Source organism: Sinocyclocheilus rhinocerous, unplaced genomic scaffold (assembly GCF_001515625.1).
Source record: "Sinocyclocheilus rhinocerous isolate Xijiao unplaced genomic scaffold, SAMN03320098_v1.1 scaffold2259, whole genome shotgun sequence".
NCBI classification, from domain to species: Eukaryota; Metazoa; Chordata; class Actinopteri; order Cypriniformes; family Cyprinidae; genus Sinocyclocheilus; species Sinocyclocheilus rhinocerous.
Genome location: NW_015658780.1, coordinates 297,156 through 315,065, shown reverse-complemented (window position 1 = coordinate 315,065; position 17,910 = coordinate 297,156). Strand labels below are relative to the sequence as shown.

At 39.5% G+C, this 17,910-nt stretch overlaps 1 protein-coding gene across 1 annotated transcript in view; it reads left to right on the top strand.

Moving 5' to 3' along the window:
• The first annotated feature begins 1,589 nt into the window (after positions 1–1,589).
• Positions 1,590–17,910, top strand: part of LOC107723039 (E3 ubiquitin-protein ligase rnf213-alpha-like) — a 19,443-nt gene continuing 3,122 nt past the window's right edge. Inside the window, exons 1-7 of the mRNA XM_016531539.1 lie at positions 1,590–1,604; positions 1,701–1,795; positions 10,037–10,288; positions 10,874–11,006; positions 11,395–11,475; positions 11,588–11,771; positions 16,051–16,252. Coding sequence (XP_016387025.1) covers positions 1,763–1,795; positions 10,037–10,288; positions 10,874–11,006; positions 11,395–11,475; positions 11,588–11,771; positions 16,051–16,252 — 885 coding nt within the window. The 5' untranslated portion in view covers positions 1,590–1,604; positions 1,701–1,762. The remainder of the gene's footprint in view (positions 1,605–1,700; positions 1,796–10,036; positions 10,289–10,873; positions 11,007–11,394; positions 11,476–11,587; positions 11,772–16,050; positions 16,253–17,910) is intronic.

Sequence of the window (17,910 nt, the reverse complement as noted above, 5' to 3'; positions counted from 1 at the left end):
TAAAATAAAGTGTTACCTATTAATAATAATGAAGTTAAAAAAAATTAAACCTTTTTGACTGATGCATTTTTGTTTTGTAATATTACACAGACCAATAGGGTTTGTAGGATTATCTGATATATATAGACTTGCAGGATTTATAATCAGATACGAAATATCCAAAAACTGATTTTAGCCAATAGAATTGCTTTGGGAAACAAGGGGGGGTGGAATTTTGACAGATCCTTGGCATTGACAAGTGGTTCTGTATTTGAACATTTCTACATCCTGTTTTTAAATCAATTCTTAACATCTTCTTTTGTTTTTAACAGCCTGTCCTAATGGTCATCCATGCATTGTTGATATGGTAGGGTAATTTAATTTCTATGATTCGGAATAGCATTAACTACATACATTACAAGTCGCAGAACACAGCATTAGTTTTAATTTAATATGATCAAATTGTTATGATTTTTGTCAAATAAAAAATTCATTCTCTTCATGCATCTGTCCAGTGTGGTCTGCCCATGGAGGTTGGCCGCTGTCTAGTATGTGGAAACAGTACTAAAAAATAAGTAAAATTACAATTGCCCTCCAAAATATTTAGTGTGAGTTAGAGCTTCCAAAAAATTAATATATTAATAAAAAATATATTGCCCCTGTGTGCTCCATGCAAAGAGCTGCCATTTCAGGGCATATAGTTTCCTAGTGGAGGCAGCTCCAGCATTCAGGATAGTCTCAAAACCTTGTTTTAGAGACCAGAGTTTATGACTTGGGCTTCCTCAGGGGGTGGTCAGTCAAGCACCATACCTGAGACAGAAGATCTTTCCAGATGGGATTCTCTCATGGAGTGCTGTCTAGGAGAGATAAAAGGTTCAAAAACCTCTGGAGAAAGGATACTTTTTTTGAGGTTTAATCTCAAACTTAATGGTAGGGTAGACGATTTTGGACCACCCTCCCAGGATAATCAGTCTGCAAAGCCACGCCTCCTCCAAAACACATTAACGCGCTCAGGCAGACCGGAGACTAACCAGCAATGCGAGGAGAGATGGCGTGCGCAGAGGTATGCAAATACATATTTTGACAGGCAGGCAGGACAGCCTATCGTAATGTTCTGACCGAACATTTTGATTGGACGAGCATTTTATAGCATTTTAGTGGCATTCATTCTAAAAAACATAAATGTCAAGCTAAAATGAATGAATAAAAAGCAGTTTAAGTTCTTTTTGCTGTCATCTGGTAAATATGCAAGTGCTCCCGCCGGCGCCTTTGCCGACCCCAGGCCGTTAACTATAAACAAATAGTTTGCAAATAATTTGTAAATACTTTATAACTGTATTGTTATTATAAAGTGATACCCATGTTTATTTAGACAGAATCATTATTTCTATAAATTTTTCACTGAACAATGTGATCTGATGAGCATTAGTAAAAAATAACTAAACCATGGTAATAAAACACACTTTAGATATGCTATGCTACGTTTCTCTACGTGTACGAAATTCAGTACATCAAATATGTTAAAGGGGTGGTTGATTGCGATTTCACTTTTTTAACTTTAGTTAGTGTGTAATGTTGCTGTTTGAGCATAAACAACATCTGCAATCCCCATCAGGCCAGCCAGTGTAAGAGTTCCCAAAACTCAACTTGCATTTCCACATGCCATATTGATCTCCTGCCACATAAATTCAAGAAATGTTACATTTTGTTATTATTGACAGGGCCTGCTCCTTATGATAAAAACCTTTCCTCTAAAGATGCAAGAAATGGATGGGAAAATGCCATGAATACTGATGTCATTACACATCAGCTGAAGGTGAACAACATGCTTTCTTTTAGTGTATTATGTATCCAGCATATTTAATGTATCATGTTTGATTTTGCATTTTCTCATGTATTTCCATGATTTCACATTATGTCTGAAATGGATAGACAATTATTAACAATAAAAAAAAAACACTTTTTTCATTATTAGGTAGTTCTACAGGATTTAGTGTAACTATGGGGGCGGACCTCTGTCCCTCTAGGGGTAAAATTGTATACATTTTAAAGTTAAATGAATCAGTCTGGTGCACTTCATGTAACAGACTCAGGCTTGATGTTGGGTTTGAATCTATTTACAGAAGTTTATTGAAACAGTAAATCCAAATCAACAGGCATATGGATGGTCAGAAATACAGGTAATGGTTGATGATTAAGATAGTTAGTCCAGACAGGCAAAAAGCAGTAATCCAATAAACGTGATCCAAGTAAACAGGCACAAGGGAGAGAATTTTATCAAATCTGATTCCGATTCTTAACAATTCCCAGTTTCGGAACCAAAAAAATGAATCAAACATTTATTTTTTTGTCTATTTTTGCAAAAACATTTAGTAGCAGCTGAATACCATGAGCAAAAAAAATCAGTAAAACAGGAGAAGTAGGAATGTAACAATTCACTCAACTCACAATGAACAATTTTGGTTTCACAATATGATTATTGTAACAAAATGTGATTTAAGACAAATTCTAAATGAAAAAAGTGTCCTTTTATTGTTTCCCGGACAAAATTCTGCACATTTCTGTGAAACTGATATATCTTCAATGTCAAGTAACAAAAATAAAAATCAATTGAAGTTTTAAAACAAATCCCAAATCAAATAAATAAATTAATTACTAATGCAAATAAAATAAATCTTTTCATGTAATAAAACTAAGGCTTTGCCTGTGCTCTTTCCTAGCTTGGATTTTTTTTTTTTTAAAGAAATATCATGTCCACATTTTCCAGCAGAAAATGCACTTGTACAGAAAATTTGAAGCAAAAACAATGGTCTGACTTAGCTCTGACAAGCTTTGTGAAATTGTTCTGCACAAAACTACATAACAGTAGACAGACTGAATGAGACCCAAATTCACTCTCTGCCAGCAGGTGGCGCTTATGGAACAACAGTGATACTGAGTTTTCTTGGTTACCACTGTAAACATTTTATTTTTTTTTAACTTTTCTTTATTGTCTAGTGGAAAAAGGTGGAAATTTGTCAAGACCAATACAATACACAACAACTCTAAAAAGTAAAATAAAGTAAAAATACAATACAATATAGACTCAAAAAAAACTTTAGCATGCACATACATACATTCCCATATGTACATATATCTGCATACATATTAATATTCATGTATCAGCATTTAAAATTCTAACTGCAGTTGGCAAATTGACATCTGATACACATTTGTAATTGCCCGAGGTTACCTAAAACTGGCAGTGCAAAGTGTGTAATGAATCCTCTATAATAACTAAAGCTTTTGGTTTAACTTTAGCTGTATAAATATCATTTAATTGTTTTTGTCTTTCCCTCATATATTCCCTCGTATGCATCAAAGAACAGTTGCCAATCAGTTCCATCAAAACAGTCTCTAAGTTCCTCTTTACTCTGATCTGTCCACAGTTGTATCTCTTTAATCACCGGTTTCTTGCGTTTAAGCTTGGCTCGATATTTGGGTAACAAATGTATAATATTTTGATCTGACTTCCCCAAAGAGGGGGCAGCATACAGCCTTATTGCCTTCTGTTATATTGCCGAAACATTTGTCCAGATCGAGTGGGACATTCCACATACTGATGGAGTGTAGGCAAATATCTTGATATATCACAAGAATTCACATCTCCTAGAATTAAAATCGGTTGGTCAGAAGAGCATGCCCCAGAGCATTTTTATAACTTTTCGCTATACTATTTCCAGCTTCCACATTGTCCGGTCCCGTCACATAAATGAAAATAACGGTGATCTGTCCAAATTCCCATGGTAGATAAGAGGGTCTAAAGTACATGGACAAGAGCTCATAATTTGCAGTACACACTTGTTTCTTCCTCGTTTCTTCTTAGATGGACGCTTTTTTGCTCCTTTGTCCTAGGATTCCTTAGCAATTCATTGCAATCTTTCCAGTAAGTTAATCTGTAGGAAGCCGTGTTGTGACTGTGGTAGAAGCAGCAACAATTCCTGGTGTAGGCAAGGATTCCATTCATAATATTAACTCCTGAGCTGGCCGCAATTAGGAATGTTGCCAAACATACCGCCAACCAGACCATAAAACCACGAATCTTCATGTTGAGTCAGTAGAATATCTCGCATCACTGGAATGTTGAGTCAAAAAAAAATTTAAATTAATAAAGATAACTATATAAAAACAATAAAAATACAAACAAACAAAAAGACAACATGTGAAGCACTGGGTCAGCAGCAGAGCTGCACCCCAGAAATGTAATCTTACAACAAGTATCTGAATCCTGACCTTAAGTATCCCATTCCAGAATTGGAATAGGTTTTCGATTCCCAACCCTACACAAGGGTCATAACAAGAATCTGTCATAAAAGCAATGGGGAAAAATGCTCAGTAAGACTGGCAATATTTTGCAATGTGTTTGTGGAAAGCACAAACATGGAGTGGGGGAAAACAATCCTTTACCCTGACTGGAAAAGCATGGCGATAACCCAGTATGGTCTACACAGAATTGCTTGTGCCACTCGGCAGAGCAAGATACATAGAAAAACTGAGCTGTATTGGGCCGGACTGTCCATACAGTATCTGTGACTGGGCAAACGACCCAATGGATTTGCCAGAGATGTCGTTTCCCAACATTTTTTGTTACTTAATTGAGTCTCCAGGTAAAAGACAACTAATATTAGATCAGGGATCAGCAACCTTTTGGGCAAGAAGTGTCATTTTTCAGTTTTTTTTAAACAGTACATAATAATTTTTTAACATTCAGATAAAAATATGTATTTAATTATCATAGTGCGTAATCTTAAAGTTTTAAAAATTTCGGTTACACTTTACTTGAAGGGGTGTGCATAAGACTGACATGACACCTTCATAATCATGACATGACACCTACATAATCATGACATGACATGTCATGAATATGAAGGTTTTTTATGTATGTTTATGACAACTGTCATTAAGTGTCATTCGCTCAGTTATGTAATTTTTAATGCAAAGATGACATTGTCTGAGATGTCTGTTATGGGCTATGGTTAGGGGTAGGGTTAGGTCAAATAATGTCATCTTTGCATTAAAAATTACATAACTGAGCGAATGACACTTAATGACAGTTGTCATAAACATGCATAAAACCTCCTTCATAATATGATTATGAAGGTGTCATGTCAGTCTTATGCACACCCCTTCAAGCAAAGTGTTACCAAAATTTATTTTAATGTTTTAATTAGACTTTGAATACCATATTTACAGTGTGACTCTACTGAACACCACTGTATGTGTGAATATTGTTGTTCACACAGAACCATCATTGTTATTTGTGTGGGAAATATACTTAAGAATAACCAGCATTTATAGAGGTAATTTATTTATTGCTATGAGCAACAAATGCAGAAAACACATCTCAGGTTACGCATGCAACAATAGTTCCCTGAGAAGAGGACGTCTCGGTTACGTATGTAACCCTCGTTCCCTGAAGGAGGGAACGGAGACGTCACATCGATGACTGACGAATTGGGATCTCGCTTCGAGAGACCAATCTACTTCGAGTGTAACTAAATGAGCCAATGCACATTGGCAGCTCGTCGGCCGTACGGTTGAGCAGACCCGCAATGTGAATGGCATGAAGTGACCTCAGAACCTTCCGACTCTAAAGGAGGAGGTGGCGGGTGAGTTGCAACATGCGATGGGAGCGTAGGCCACGTGCACGTGCTTGCCTCGTAAGCGCTCTTTGAGACGGTTCAAGGCAAGGCGCACCGGTAACAACTCTAGCCGGTGAGTGCCGCGCTGCCACGCCCACCTCGGGACTCGGCCATGAAGCCAGTGCTGAAGCGGTCTCATATGAAGAAGCCCTAGCGGCATAACTGCCACTGCAGCTGCCATATGACAGTAACGCCATAGCGTGTAAGGCGGAAGCAGCTTCTCCACAAGCCGTATAAGCACCGCCGGTCAGACCAGACGAATGCTTACAGGCCCGGGAGGGGAGCGACGGGTTTCCACGCCAACAACCAAAAAAACTGAATGGGACCAAAAGCCATTCATACACCTGATTAGAGCTCCTCAGAGTGAGTACTCAATAATAGAACTTTAGAAGGAAGGGAGTACATCACACTCATACCTCAGTGCACTCAAAACCACTCCTAAAAGGGGAGGGACTGATTCAACCATAAGGGCAGTGTGACAGGGAGGCCCACAGATGGCCTGACAGCCTATCAAAACTGCAGAGCGGAATTCAGAGAACAGAGTTACTAAAAACTCAAGCTCAGTGCATGTGCAGAATGGTCATGGGGTAGCTTAAGTCTGCAGGGCAAGACATGAAATAGCTCACTTCCTGAGCGTTTTTCTTTCTGAGCCAAAACATTCAGCAAGGCTGTCAGGGAGCAGGACATGGAACATTCCTCAACCACCGTCGTGCTCAACCTTACTGCACCCGACAGGCCTTGACTGCAGCTATGTCTTCTGTCTTCACTCTTCACCTGGGAGAAAACTCTCCCAATCACCACAGAGTCAGAATAACATCTTTGGAGCTCATCATTCTTCAAACCCTGAAGAATGTGATTGTGATTCCAACACCACCAAACCTTCAAACCATCAGAATTTTTATCTAAGACATCCGGACACTCGTTCAATGACCAAGGCAATGCAAGTATCATACATTCAACTAAACGAAACAGAGGTTTAGTATAAGCTGTAGACCCCGTTGTAAAACGGCGCTGATGGTTTCACTCAGGTGGTAACTGACACTTTTCATAGCTTCATCCCCTGTTTCTCTAATGGTTTCATTCATCAAGTCTCATTTGCCCTTCCCCCATGTATGAGTGATTGTGTTTGTTTGTTTGACTAGTTTTGTTTTAGTGTTTAGTTAATAAAACTTGTGCGCACAGATGTTTCTTTGTGCGCACATCTTGTTTCTGATTCTGTCACTGCTTGTGGATAATGTCCCTTTTACGATCTGATCTAGCTACATGCTCTAATGCATTATTACTGTAAGACAGTTATTTTCTGTGGCCACGAAAATATCCTTTCTTAGAGTTGAAATAAAATCACACTAAATGTTTGCTGGACGGACAGATTAGTTGATGGCAATTTAATTCTGCTACAGGTACTACTGGCAGCGGATATAAATAATTGTAATTAATCATAATTAATTGTAATTATTTATAAACATTTCCCTTTTAAGCTAATTTGCTACATCGCAATGTAATAGAAAGAACAGCGTTCTTACCAGAATGCATGCTTCAAACAAAACAGTCCCTGAAGACTTGATGATGACGTGTTCTATCGGCACCCTTTTATACTGTGGTCGCGTCAGTAGTGATGACATAGGCTGTCGCCGGGCAATGCTTTTGTCGTGTTTAGATGTTTGCTTCAGGCATTGGTCATGCTGAAAGTGTTCCCCATAGCGACTGCTAGAGGACGTAGTTCAAGTTCCCTCGGAAGGGAACTTTAAGCTGTCATGCACTGAATATTGTAGTGTGACTGAAGCTAAATGGACTTAACCTATGTGAAAGCATGGCACAGCATTAATCTGCAGTGCCTCATATGCGCCAATGGTTTGCCGGAGCCACATGTGTCTGTAGACTAGTGCACGTTAATTCTCACTTTTTATAGTCCCTAACCAGCTATGTAACTATGAGGAATGATTACCTCAAAATGTATGTTGGAATGCAGTTTTCCCTGTTGCTCGTGTGCCAGTGATTAGGTTGCCGACCCCGTCTTCAATCCCTGTATTTAATCTGACTGTAATATCAGTATCCTAGGGTCATTCAACAGTCTATATTGTTATCCCATGGTCATTAAAGCTATGAAATAAAAAATGAGTATGTAGCATTTTAAATGAATACATTCCATGCACAGTTTCGACTGCAGCAGTGATGTTACTTAGTCAATATTGCCTATATTCGGCAATGTGCTATATCAAACAGGAATCATCTCACAGAGCGACATGAAGAATTACTGGAGGCTCTCAATTTTTTCACCAGTGGCTTTGTGGGAGTGGTTTTACATCAGAAAATATCAGGGATCAACATGTATTGATTATAGGTGCAAAATGCCACACATCAATTTTTCAGCATTGCAGAGAGCAAAAATCATATTCATTACAGAGAGTTAAGATCAATCACCTGACAAGGTCTATGCACGTTAATTTGAATAGTTTGTTTTCCCTCACAGCATAAACAGATATGACGTTTTTGTACTATTGTAATGCAATTGAACTGTAAAATAAATGTAAATGAAAATTGTGACATTTCCTAAAACGTTACAGTAGGAAAATTATGATACATGTCTCTTCATTTCTTTCATTTCCAGTTAAAACCTCAAGCTTTAATATTGGCGGAAAACTTATTATGCAAAAACAGGTTTATATGTTTGACTGTAAATCAAGTGAAATACTGCAATCATCTGTCCACAAAAATGTTAGAAATTATGTAAATGTTAAAAATAATGCGTAACTGGTGCCAATTGCATTCCCAAAAGCATGTTAAACTCACAGCACATGCGAAGATGGGGTTTGCTGTATTCCCTGTAAACTGATACGCACAAACTGGTCAAAGTGTGCGCTTCTCTTTAAAACATGCAGTGCTACAGGCTATTTAATTAAATCACTGCCTTTTGCTATTTAATGTAAATTAGAAAATGATATACTGATAATATACAAGGTCTCTAGAAAGAGGTTTGGATGAGTGATATTTACATTCTCTGTGGTCGAGTGAGCAGTCCGGTGGTGGTGATTTTTTCCACTGGTTTTGCTGGTTTACAATGCAGTGGCGAAAGTGGTTTACTGATGAGCCTTTCTGCGGCTTTCAACAGTGAATTCAAAATTCAAAAATGTCAACAGTGCTGATCTCCTGGAGCGCCATAGGGTCTTAAAATCTGTAACACAGATGAGGCCCTAAAGTAGGTGCAGAAGGTCCTTAATCTGGAACAGGCAGAAGAATGTACCTTTAAGTGAAGGCTTGCTTGCAGGACCTTGGCCTTGTTACAAATGTCTGTATGTCTTCTGCCACTCTGGGCTAGAGACTCAAGACCAGAGAGGTCAAAGCGCTTTTGTCTCTCTGGGACAAAGACTCGGAACATAGTGTGTCTGTAAATGTGTTTTTCCTCACATTCTAGAGACTCAGAACGTGAGACAGTGCCAATGTCAATGCAAGCATGTCATATTTGCCATACCTTACACAGTTGGTGCTCATCTTTTTGCATCTTCAACATAAGATCGGTTTATAAGATTGCCAAATTGAGAGATCACCAGTTATAAGAAGCGATTAACTGCTGATTGTGGTTGGTACCCAAATGATCAGAACACCCTTATAGTTTACGTCCATTTCCAAACGTAGCTATGAATGGATGTGAATGGATCTCTGTGATCTCTCTTTGTTTCACCTATTGCTGCTGCATCCGGAGGTCCTAAGGAATTTTTATGGAGGTCACAGGCCAAAACCTTAGCAATCAGTCTCTAGATGGGTGAAGGGCAGAAACTGCATGGACTAATGAGAAGTCCTTCCTGGGCTTGGTTCTAAACCTCTAGGTCGGAGGTGTCTGGTTGTTGTTTCTTTATTGGATAACATTGGACATTTGTTTGTTTTAGTCCACCTTCATGTAATTAATTAATAAAGTATATAGTCGGTTGGACTGCACGTATCAGAGTGAACAACAGCACTGTGTTCATTTACATGTGTGCATATTTGTTTTCAGAGTGGCTCGTACATCACAGTACATGCTGCCTCTTACAAACTTCGCACATCTCTGCAAGTGCTGTGAGCGGACAGAAGACAGAAGTTTTTACCAATATTCCGCCAATATCAATATAAAACAGATTTGAAAAAAAAAAAAGATTAGATATTTAATCTGTTTACTTTGCAGGTCATGTGACCATTAAGTGTCATCAGAGAACTGTGAACATGCAAAAGTGCTGTTAAATTGTTTAAATATTAACCTAAAACCTCAAGGGGTACTTCAAGTAAATAGATGACATCTAAGAGGTTCAGCTGACAAAAAAAGTTTGACAACCTCTGGATTACTGAAATGACTATTAGTTGAAGCTCTACTTTTCATTCGTTGATATATTTCTTTCTCTCAGGTTCTGGAGAAACAGCTAAAGGAAGTGAATGTAATCATCAGGAAAGATGAGCGAGTGTCTTCTAATCCAGTGATGAAGTTGGCATTTGGGAAACCAGAGCTTTTCCTGCGCTCTTTGCCCCAGAACTCCCTTATCCATAATTCATCCATCTGGAGCTGCAGGAGGAAGGTCTCGGCGTTGAGTCTGGCCCACATTGTGGAACAGAACAATGGCCGGGACACTTTACCTATACTCTGGAGGTTCCTTCAAAGGGTAAGATATTAGTGGCGGGTTTATCTGAAGTTATTTCACTATAATAAAGCAGCATGGGAAAAAAATAAAGGTAGACAGGTGTAGAGGAATCTAAGAACAATAGCAGAAAAGTGACTTTGTAATCCTAATTTATGTCCAAAAGAAAGTTTCCTAAAGAGTGTACAGATTAAACAAGTTAAACTGAATATACAGTTGAATAAACAACTTAAGAGAGCATTTTTCTGTGAATATAATCTTGAGTCAAGTCATCTTTTGAGAGATTAATAGTCATTTTTAAGAGTTTTTTTGTTTGTAGTTTATTTACATCATAGTGCACAGTAATCAAAATATAAATAATGCCATAGCTGCTTTGTTCTCCCTTACTCCTATAAAAGTGTAAATGATCATAGATTCTTCTCATTGTATCATGCTGATGCATCTTTGCTGCCATGGTAACCAGTTGCCTGTGTTACATTTGGAGTTATCTGCAGTTCAGGGGAGGGTTTTTTATATGACTCTACCATCATGGTTTGCTTGTTGTGGATTGTTTGTTAAATGTAACAAATAATTGTGTAACTGATCTAACCATTACACTGTTCATTTCAGGAAGCAGAGTTACGGCTAGTGAAGTTCCTTCCTGACATCTTGGTTCTCCAGAAGGATTTGGTAAAGAAGTTCCAGAACGTGACAGACTTAACCTTCAAAACCATAGGAGAGTTTCTGGATAGCCATAAAGAAGGTACTGGACAATTGGTCATAGAGAATGAAGAAATCATTTGCCATGGCTAAATTCTGCAGAGTTCACTCCAGCCCTAATCAAACACACATGAACAAAACAATCAAGGTCAAAATCAGGAGTTTGATCAGGCTGGAGATTGATCTCTGCAAGAAAGTGAATCTAAATGGGCAGCCTTGTCCAGCCCTATCTTAGGGTCAGTATGAGGATGTTCATGATTGATTGCTGATACATTAATTGTTGTTAATAATTTTGGCAAGCTTGTTTGTGGTTAATTTACCCATTTTAGTGCAAATGTCTTCAGCAATCCTGCAAGCATATGGCATTTCTCTATAAATAATTATTATTTTCACTGTAAACCCAGTAATAGTGTCATATTTTCAACCAACAGCTTCACTAGCTTGGTATAAAAAGTGCATAAACATCTTCTTGTCAACATGGAACCAACTCAGGGTATCTCTGGCCACCACAGGTAAACCAACCCCCTACATACTAACCCTGTTTTAGACCACTGTTAAATCATTTCTTTGGCAGATGAGCAATGTTTATTGTTTTCTGTTGATGAATTAATATTTTTCTGTTAGTAGACATAAAGCTGCCGGCTGAATACACTCAGAAGGATCTGAGTTTGGACGCTGACCTGCAGGTGCTGCTGCCACAGAGACGTGGTCTGGGCCTGTGCTCCACTGCCCTTGTCAGCTACCTCATTGCCCTTCATAATGACCTTGTGTACACCATGGAAAAACATCCTCCCGGAGAGGAGTCTGGGTAAGGAGTTCAGATGTCTTATGTAATTTGTTGTGTTTTATATAGGAATCATTGCTCATTTAGGGCTATTGTGTTGAGCAAAGCCTTAACCCTAAGTATGAATCATTATGGCATGACGCACAGTGACACAGTGGATATGAGAGATATCAAATCATGTGGCTTGTTGATAGAATGTCCAGTGATACAAGATGAGAAAAAAAACACCCATAGAGTTACATTTAAAAAGGATTCTGAGTCATTTGTAAATGACTTAGTAGAGGGTTCCTTCGATTTGAGCCAGAAAACAACCATCCAGAATACCTTGGTAATTACACATCGACACACTAATAACTCACACTGAACCATTGTCCTGTCAGAGCTGTGACCTGGTGGTTAAAGCTAGCAACTTTTCTGCCATATTTCCCTGTTAACCTTATTTTTCGAGTGGTGGACAAAGTACACAAATCAAGTAATTGAGTAAAAGTACAGATACCCTAATAAAATATTACTCCAGTAAAAGTATTAAGGACTCCCTTTCTATTTTACTTGGGTAAAAGTACAAAAGTACTTGATATTTTAATATACTAAAGTATTAAAAGTAAAAAGTAGTGATTGATTACTGCTTGTAAATAGGCAACAGCTCAGTCTGATATCGTTATTAATTATTATGAATTGTCAAGCAGCCAGCACTAGTCAATATGGAGGATTATGCAGCAACTTCATATGTATTGAAGTAAGGAGAAGATTTTTATTACCAAAACTTGCCATACACTGATAACTGCTACTGATAATTTCTGGTAATTCAAGTGTGCAAACAAGTAAAAATAACAAAATATACCATATAGTACATAGAGTTGAGAAAAACTAAATATTTTTCCTAAAATTATGTTAAATATAAATATACAATATAAAAAAGAAGTCATGTTGGGCTCAATGTGTTAGTATTTTAAGATCAATGCTATGCAAACATACTAGTTCCATTTCTGTATGTCACTTCAACGGATGTTGTAATGGCATATGGAGATTCCCTTGGGATCCTAATCACCTCAATGAGTAAGAGAAAGAGCCCATGAACATTGGCAAGTGGATTTTGCATGCCAAGCCACTCCCTCGTGCTTAGGGGTATGTAAGATGGTGGCTGCAACCACTCATTCAGATTTTCGTTAAGAAAAAATTAAGTGCTGCGAGTTCCCCCTGGGCACACTGGCTAAAAGAGCGGACTTTCCTAAAAGATCAGGCACAGTCGTGCAGCGTCTTTTTAACAGATGTCTGTTTATCTGTGTATCTCCGGGTGCGGTAGTTTCCTGGACCCTCATGATGGCCATTATCACTGATTTTCATGTATAGGCTTAGACCACATTGGATCAGTGCTTATGGGGGGTTATGCGTTCATTGCGAGCGCATTCCTCTGACCGAGTTGTGGTTGCGGCGCTCCTATCTTAGGAGTACCCCCTTAGCTGCTACCCGTGCTCGCCCCTCTGCATAGCAGAGGGAGGTGTTGCTTAGCACTCAGGGAAGCCTGAGGGTTACAGTGGGAGCTAATTCGTTGGGCCAGTCCCCACAGACCTCCCACTCCTCATGCAGCGCTTGTCCCGTACAGTTTCCAGGTGATTCCGCTGGCCCGTCACATGACGGTCCCAGCCTTTCATTCGAGGCTCCGCCAGAGGATCAGATGTCGATAGCAACATCGTGGGATGGGCTATTGTCCTCTGAGGATGAAGCCCTCCGTTGGGCCCATCGGGTGTTGTGGCTTCCGCCGAATCGGACCTAAAGTTGACGGCCGTGCTTGCCCGGGCAGCCGTGAGCATTGGGTTGGAAGTGAACACACCGCCCAACCCTGAGTGCTCAAAGCTGGCCCCCCCCCCCCCCGAGGACCAGACGTCTATCACAGCATAAGAGGGTGGGCTGTCGTCTGATTCCGATGAGCTGCCTTCCTCGGGAGCGGTAGCTCAGCCGGAATGAACATTCCTCCAGTGGAGCTTGTGCCCGCAGAACTCTGCCACCTGACCACAGCTGGTCACAAATCCTGTCCAAGGCATGTAAGTTCTCATCAGCCCTGGCTGCCAAGGCCAGGGTATTATTAGGGTATCTGGCCCCTAAGTCTTCTCATAAGATGGGGAAGCGGCCCTGAGATGGCAACCCAGAGTTGAGGGGAGCTGCTCTTCAGGAGGCGAACAATATCACGCAATATCTCTGCCTCTGATGGAAGGCTGAGTGTCTCGCAAAAGAGTGAATTCCATTCCGCCCAACCACTCACAAAAAGAGCAGTTTCCTCTCCCTTTGGGTCATCTGTGTCAGAGCCTGACAGTGAGCGACGCTCGGTTTCCTCACTCTCAGACTCGACGTTCTCCTCCGGCAACCAAGAGGGCGTGCTTCAAAGACGAGTCTTGAACGGTTTCTTACACAGGTTCCCGTTCAAGATGTTGATGCAGAAACGCATTCTCAAGTACATTCGTCTGCAGGATTGGTTTGCAGCCATCGGCCTGAAGGACGCATACTTTCACATCTTGATATTATCTCAACATAGACCGTTTCTTTGGTTTGCGTTCAAGGGTCAGGCGTACCAGTACAAGGTCCTCCCCTTTGGGCTGTCCCTGTCTCCCTGTGTCTTTACCAAAGTCACGGAGGGTGCCCTTGCCCCATTACGGGAAGTGGGCATCAGGATCCTCAGCTATCTCGACAACTGGCTGATCCTAGCACAGTCTCGAGAGCAGTTATGCAGTCCTGGGACCAGGTGCTCCAGCACCTCTCCCAATTGACCTATCGGTAAGCCCCGCCCCTCTTAGTTACTGTTGTGAACTCGGACAAACAAACTGAGTTGCTAACTGTCTTACAATGACAGCTGTCAGTGTGAAAACCTTGTCCCTATATATTTTTGATTGATTGGACTGTTTCTTTGTTGTGGACTCTGATTGATCGTATGGAAATCTGTGCCTTTATAGGACTCGTGGACTGATATTAGCACTTGCCTTTTGGACTCAGTTTACTTATTTACCTTTCAATGTGCTGTTCATTGTGCTGTGGGGTTGAACAATGTTTGCTTGAAGTTTATATGTCTAGTAATACATGCATTGATCATTGAGAGTCTTATGTTTTGCACATGCTTTATTGAATTGATGGTTGGTAAGCTGTTTAAAACAAGATTACCCAAAAAAGAACTCTTTGGTAACAATAAGACTTAAAGTAAGATAAGTTAAATTTGTTACACACTTCCGGTTGCTTCACTGCCTGTCGGCAGTTTAGAACGTAATGAGCGATCCAGTCATTATATATAGATCAGTGGCCTGAACTCATTCAGGGGGGAAAACTGCAGTTCCACTGAAATTATTTCAGAGGCTCATGGGGCATATGGCATCTGCAGGCACGGTCACCCCACTCGAATTGCTTCATATGAAACCGCTTCAGCATTGGGCAATGCGATGGTCATGGCACTGTGGCTCATACCGGGTGACCATCACGCAGCAATGTTCCTTCAGCCCTTGGTCGGATTTTGCCTTTCTATGGGCCGGTGTGCCCTTAGAACAAGTGTCCAGGCATGTTGTTGTCACTACAGATGCTTCCAATATGGGCTGGGGTGCCGTATGCAATGGGCATGCAGCCTTGGGGTCCTGGACAGAACCTTGCCTGCATTGGCACATCAATTTCCTGGAGTTGCTGGCGGTGCTTCTAGCCCTCCACCGGTTTCGCCAAGGTGGAGTACGCTCCCGTAGCATGTCTCAGATCGCCTGCCATCTCCTCCATTGGAGTCAGACATGGCTCAAATCGCTGCAGGCCGTTCACATCCCAGGAGATCTCAATCGTGCAGCCAATGCGCTTTTACGACAGCCCACGCTCCTTGGAGAATAGAGACTCCATCCCCAGACGGTCCAGCTAGAACCAGATAGACCTTTCCGCTTCCCACGAATCCTGCCAGTTGTTTTACTCCCTGACCTAGGTACGGATGCACTGGTACACAGCTGGCCATGGGTTCTGCGCAAATATGCATTTCTCACAGTGAGCCTGCTTGCACAGACACAAATTCAGTGTACAAATTCAGGGAAGAAAAGGAACAGGTCTTGTTGATTGTACCGTACTGGCCTACTCTGACCTGGTTTGCAGATCTAATGCTCCTCGCGATAGCTCTTCCTTGGCAAATTCCCCTGAGGAAGGACCTCCTTTCTTAGGGACGGGGTACCAGTTTTTAAAAAATTAAAGTACAGATACTTGAAAAATGAACTTTAGTACAGTAACAACAGTACTTAGTTACTGTTCACCTCTGTATTTTTCTATATCTTATTTTTCTCTGTCCTGTTTCCGTCAGTTACACGGTAAGCCCAGCTGACCTGACGGAGATGCATGTGATCCATTATGAGTATGAGCGGGACCTGCTTCCACTGATACTGTCCAACTGCCAGTACAGCATGGAGTGCGGACAGGAAACACTGATGGAGTACGACCTGCCCAATATTCAGCAACAGATCTTCACCCGCTTTCTACAGGGCAAACCTCTCATAACCCTTAATGTATGTCACAGCACCACAAGGGTTGAAAATGCATGTTCAGAGTTAAAAAATATGTTTTTAGGAGTTCTTAAAGGATTATAGAATACTTTTTATGGGTAGTTGACAAATAGGCAATAAAAATGCCACAAAAAAAATAATTTTTTTTTTTTTGTAAAAAAAGAAATGCATAAATTTATGTAGTGTGAAGACTGATCTTTGAGAAAATATAAAGGGTCACTAACTTCGTCAAATCTGTCACTGCTTTTTTTTTACATTTTTTTTTTTTACATTTTTACTGAACTGAACCATAAATTTGTCCTATGGTGTGACAGCAAAAATTAAGAAAAAAAAAAACTCTTAATAATACATAAATAGCAAGAGAGAGATTTATCTTCATTGTTAGACACTTATTTTCATATAGTGCTATTTATTTAATATGAAATTATAATTAACATAATTTTTTCCCCATGACTTGTTGGACAATTTCAAAACTTTGACAACAAGACAAACTTGCTGTCATTTGTTCAAAACTGCTGAAAATTATACCATTTTAAGTTGAGTGATATTTGTATGGTCCCCTATTGCAATATTCAACAGGTTTTTTTTAAAGATATTTTGAGATAAAAACAAATCTGTGGTTCTTTTATGTGTGTCACACCATAGGACATTACGTCACACTGAAGGACAGAAATTGTAGTTATTAAATTATTTCTATTTAATTTTGAACATGTCAAAGGAGAAAGAAAGTTTAATTTTTGATACAAACAATATCAACGTTTTAAACAAAACAAAAATAATTTTCATCAACAAAAGTCAGTCTCTTAGTCAATTAATGTAATTATTGCATTTAAGAACACTGCTTTTTTTTTTTTTTTTTAAAGAATAAAAAGGAGTTAAACAAATCTTATTTAATTATTTAAAATGCTTTCTAAAGAGACCTTGTCCTTTGGTGAGACATCTTTGTCCTGTGGTGTGACAGTACAGGCGTCACACCGGAGGACGTTTTCTGTCACACCACAGTACGTTTCAGCCTTTTGTGTCAATTAATGACCTTTCATTAGCGGTTAGCAAGACACATTTGCATAATCTTCCATGATTATGTAGCTTAACATGCAGTTTTTAATTAAAATTATAATTTAGGGGTGTCACACCAAAGGACAACAAAACGTAACACTTTTGTAGTGGTTCCAAAAAAGTTAAATATTTGAACAATTCTGAGACGAAAATTGACCATGTGCACATTTCATGGGCTTCACAGGGGGCTTCAGTAACATGATCATGAATGAGGTCCTTCAACTAATTAAAGTTTTCTCTGGAATTGGTTTTTTTTAAAGATATTTTGAGATAAAAACAAATCTGTGGTTCTTTTATGTGTGTCACACCATAGGACATTACGTCACACTGAAGGACAGAAATTGTAGTTATTAAATTATTTCTATTTAATTTTGAACATGTCAAAGGAGAAAGAAAGTTTAATTTTGATACAAACAATATCAACGTATTTTAAACAAAACAAAAAATAGTTTTCATCAACAAAATTCAGTCTCTTAGTCAATCAGTATGTTACTGAAACTCTTCTAGCCCCCTGCTGCATGTGTGGCAGAGTTAAATATGATTGATATTCAAACTATATTCATTAAACTATATGGCTACTCTTTTTAAGGCATCATTTTGATTCT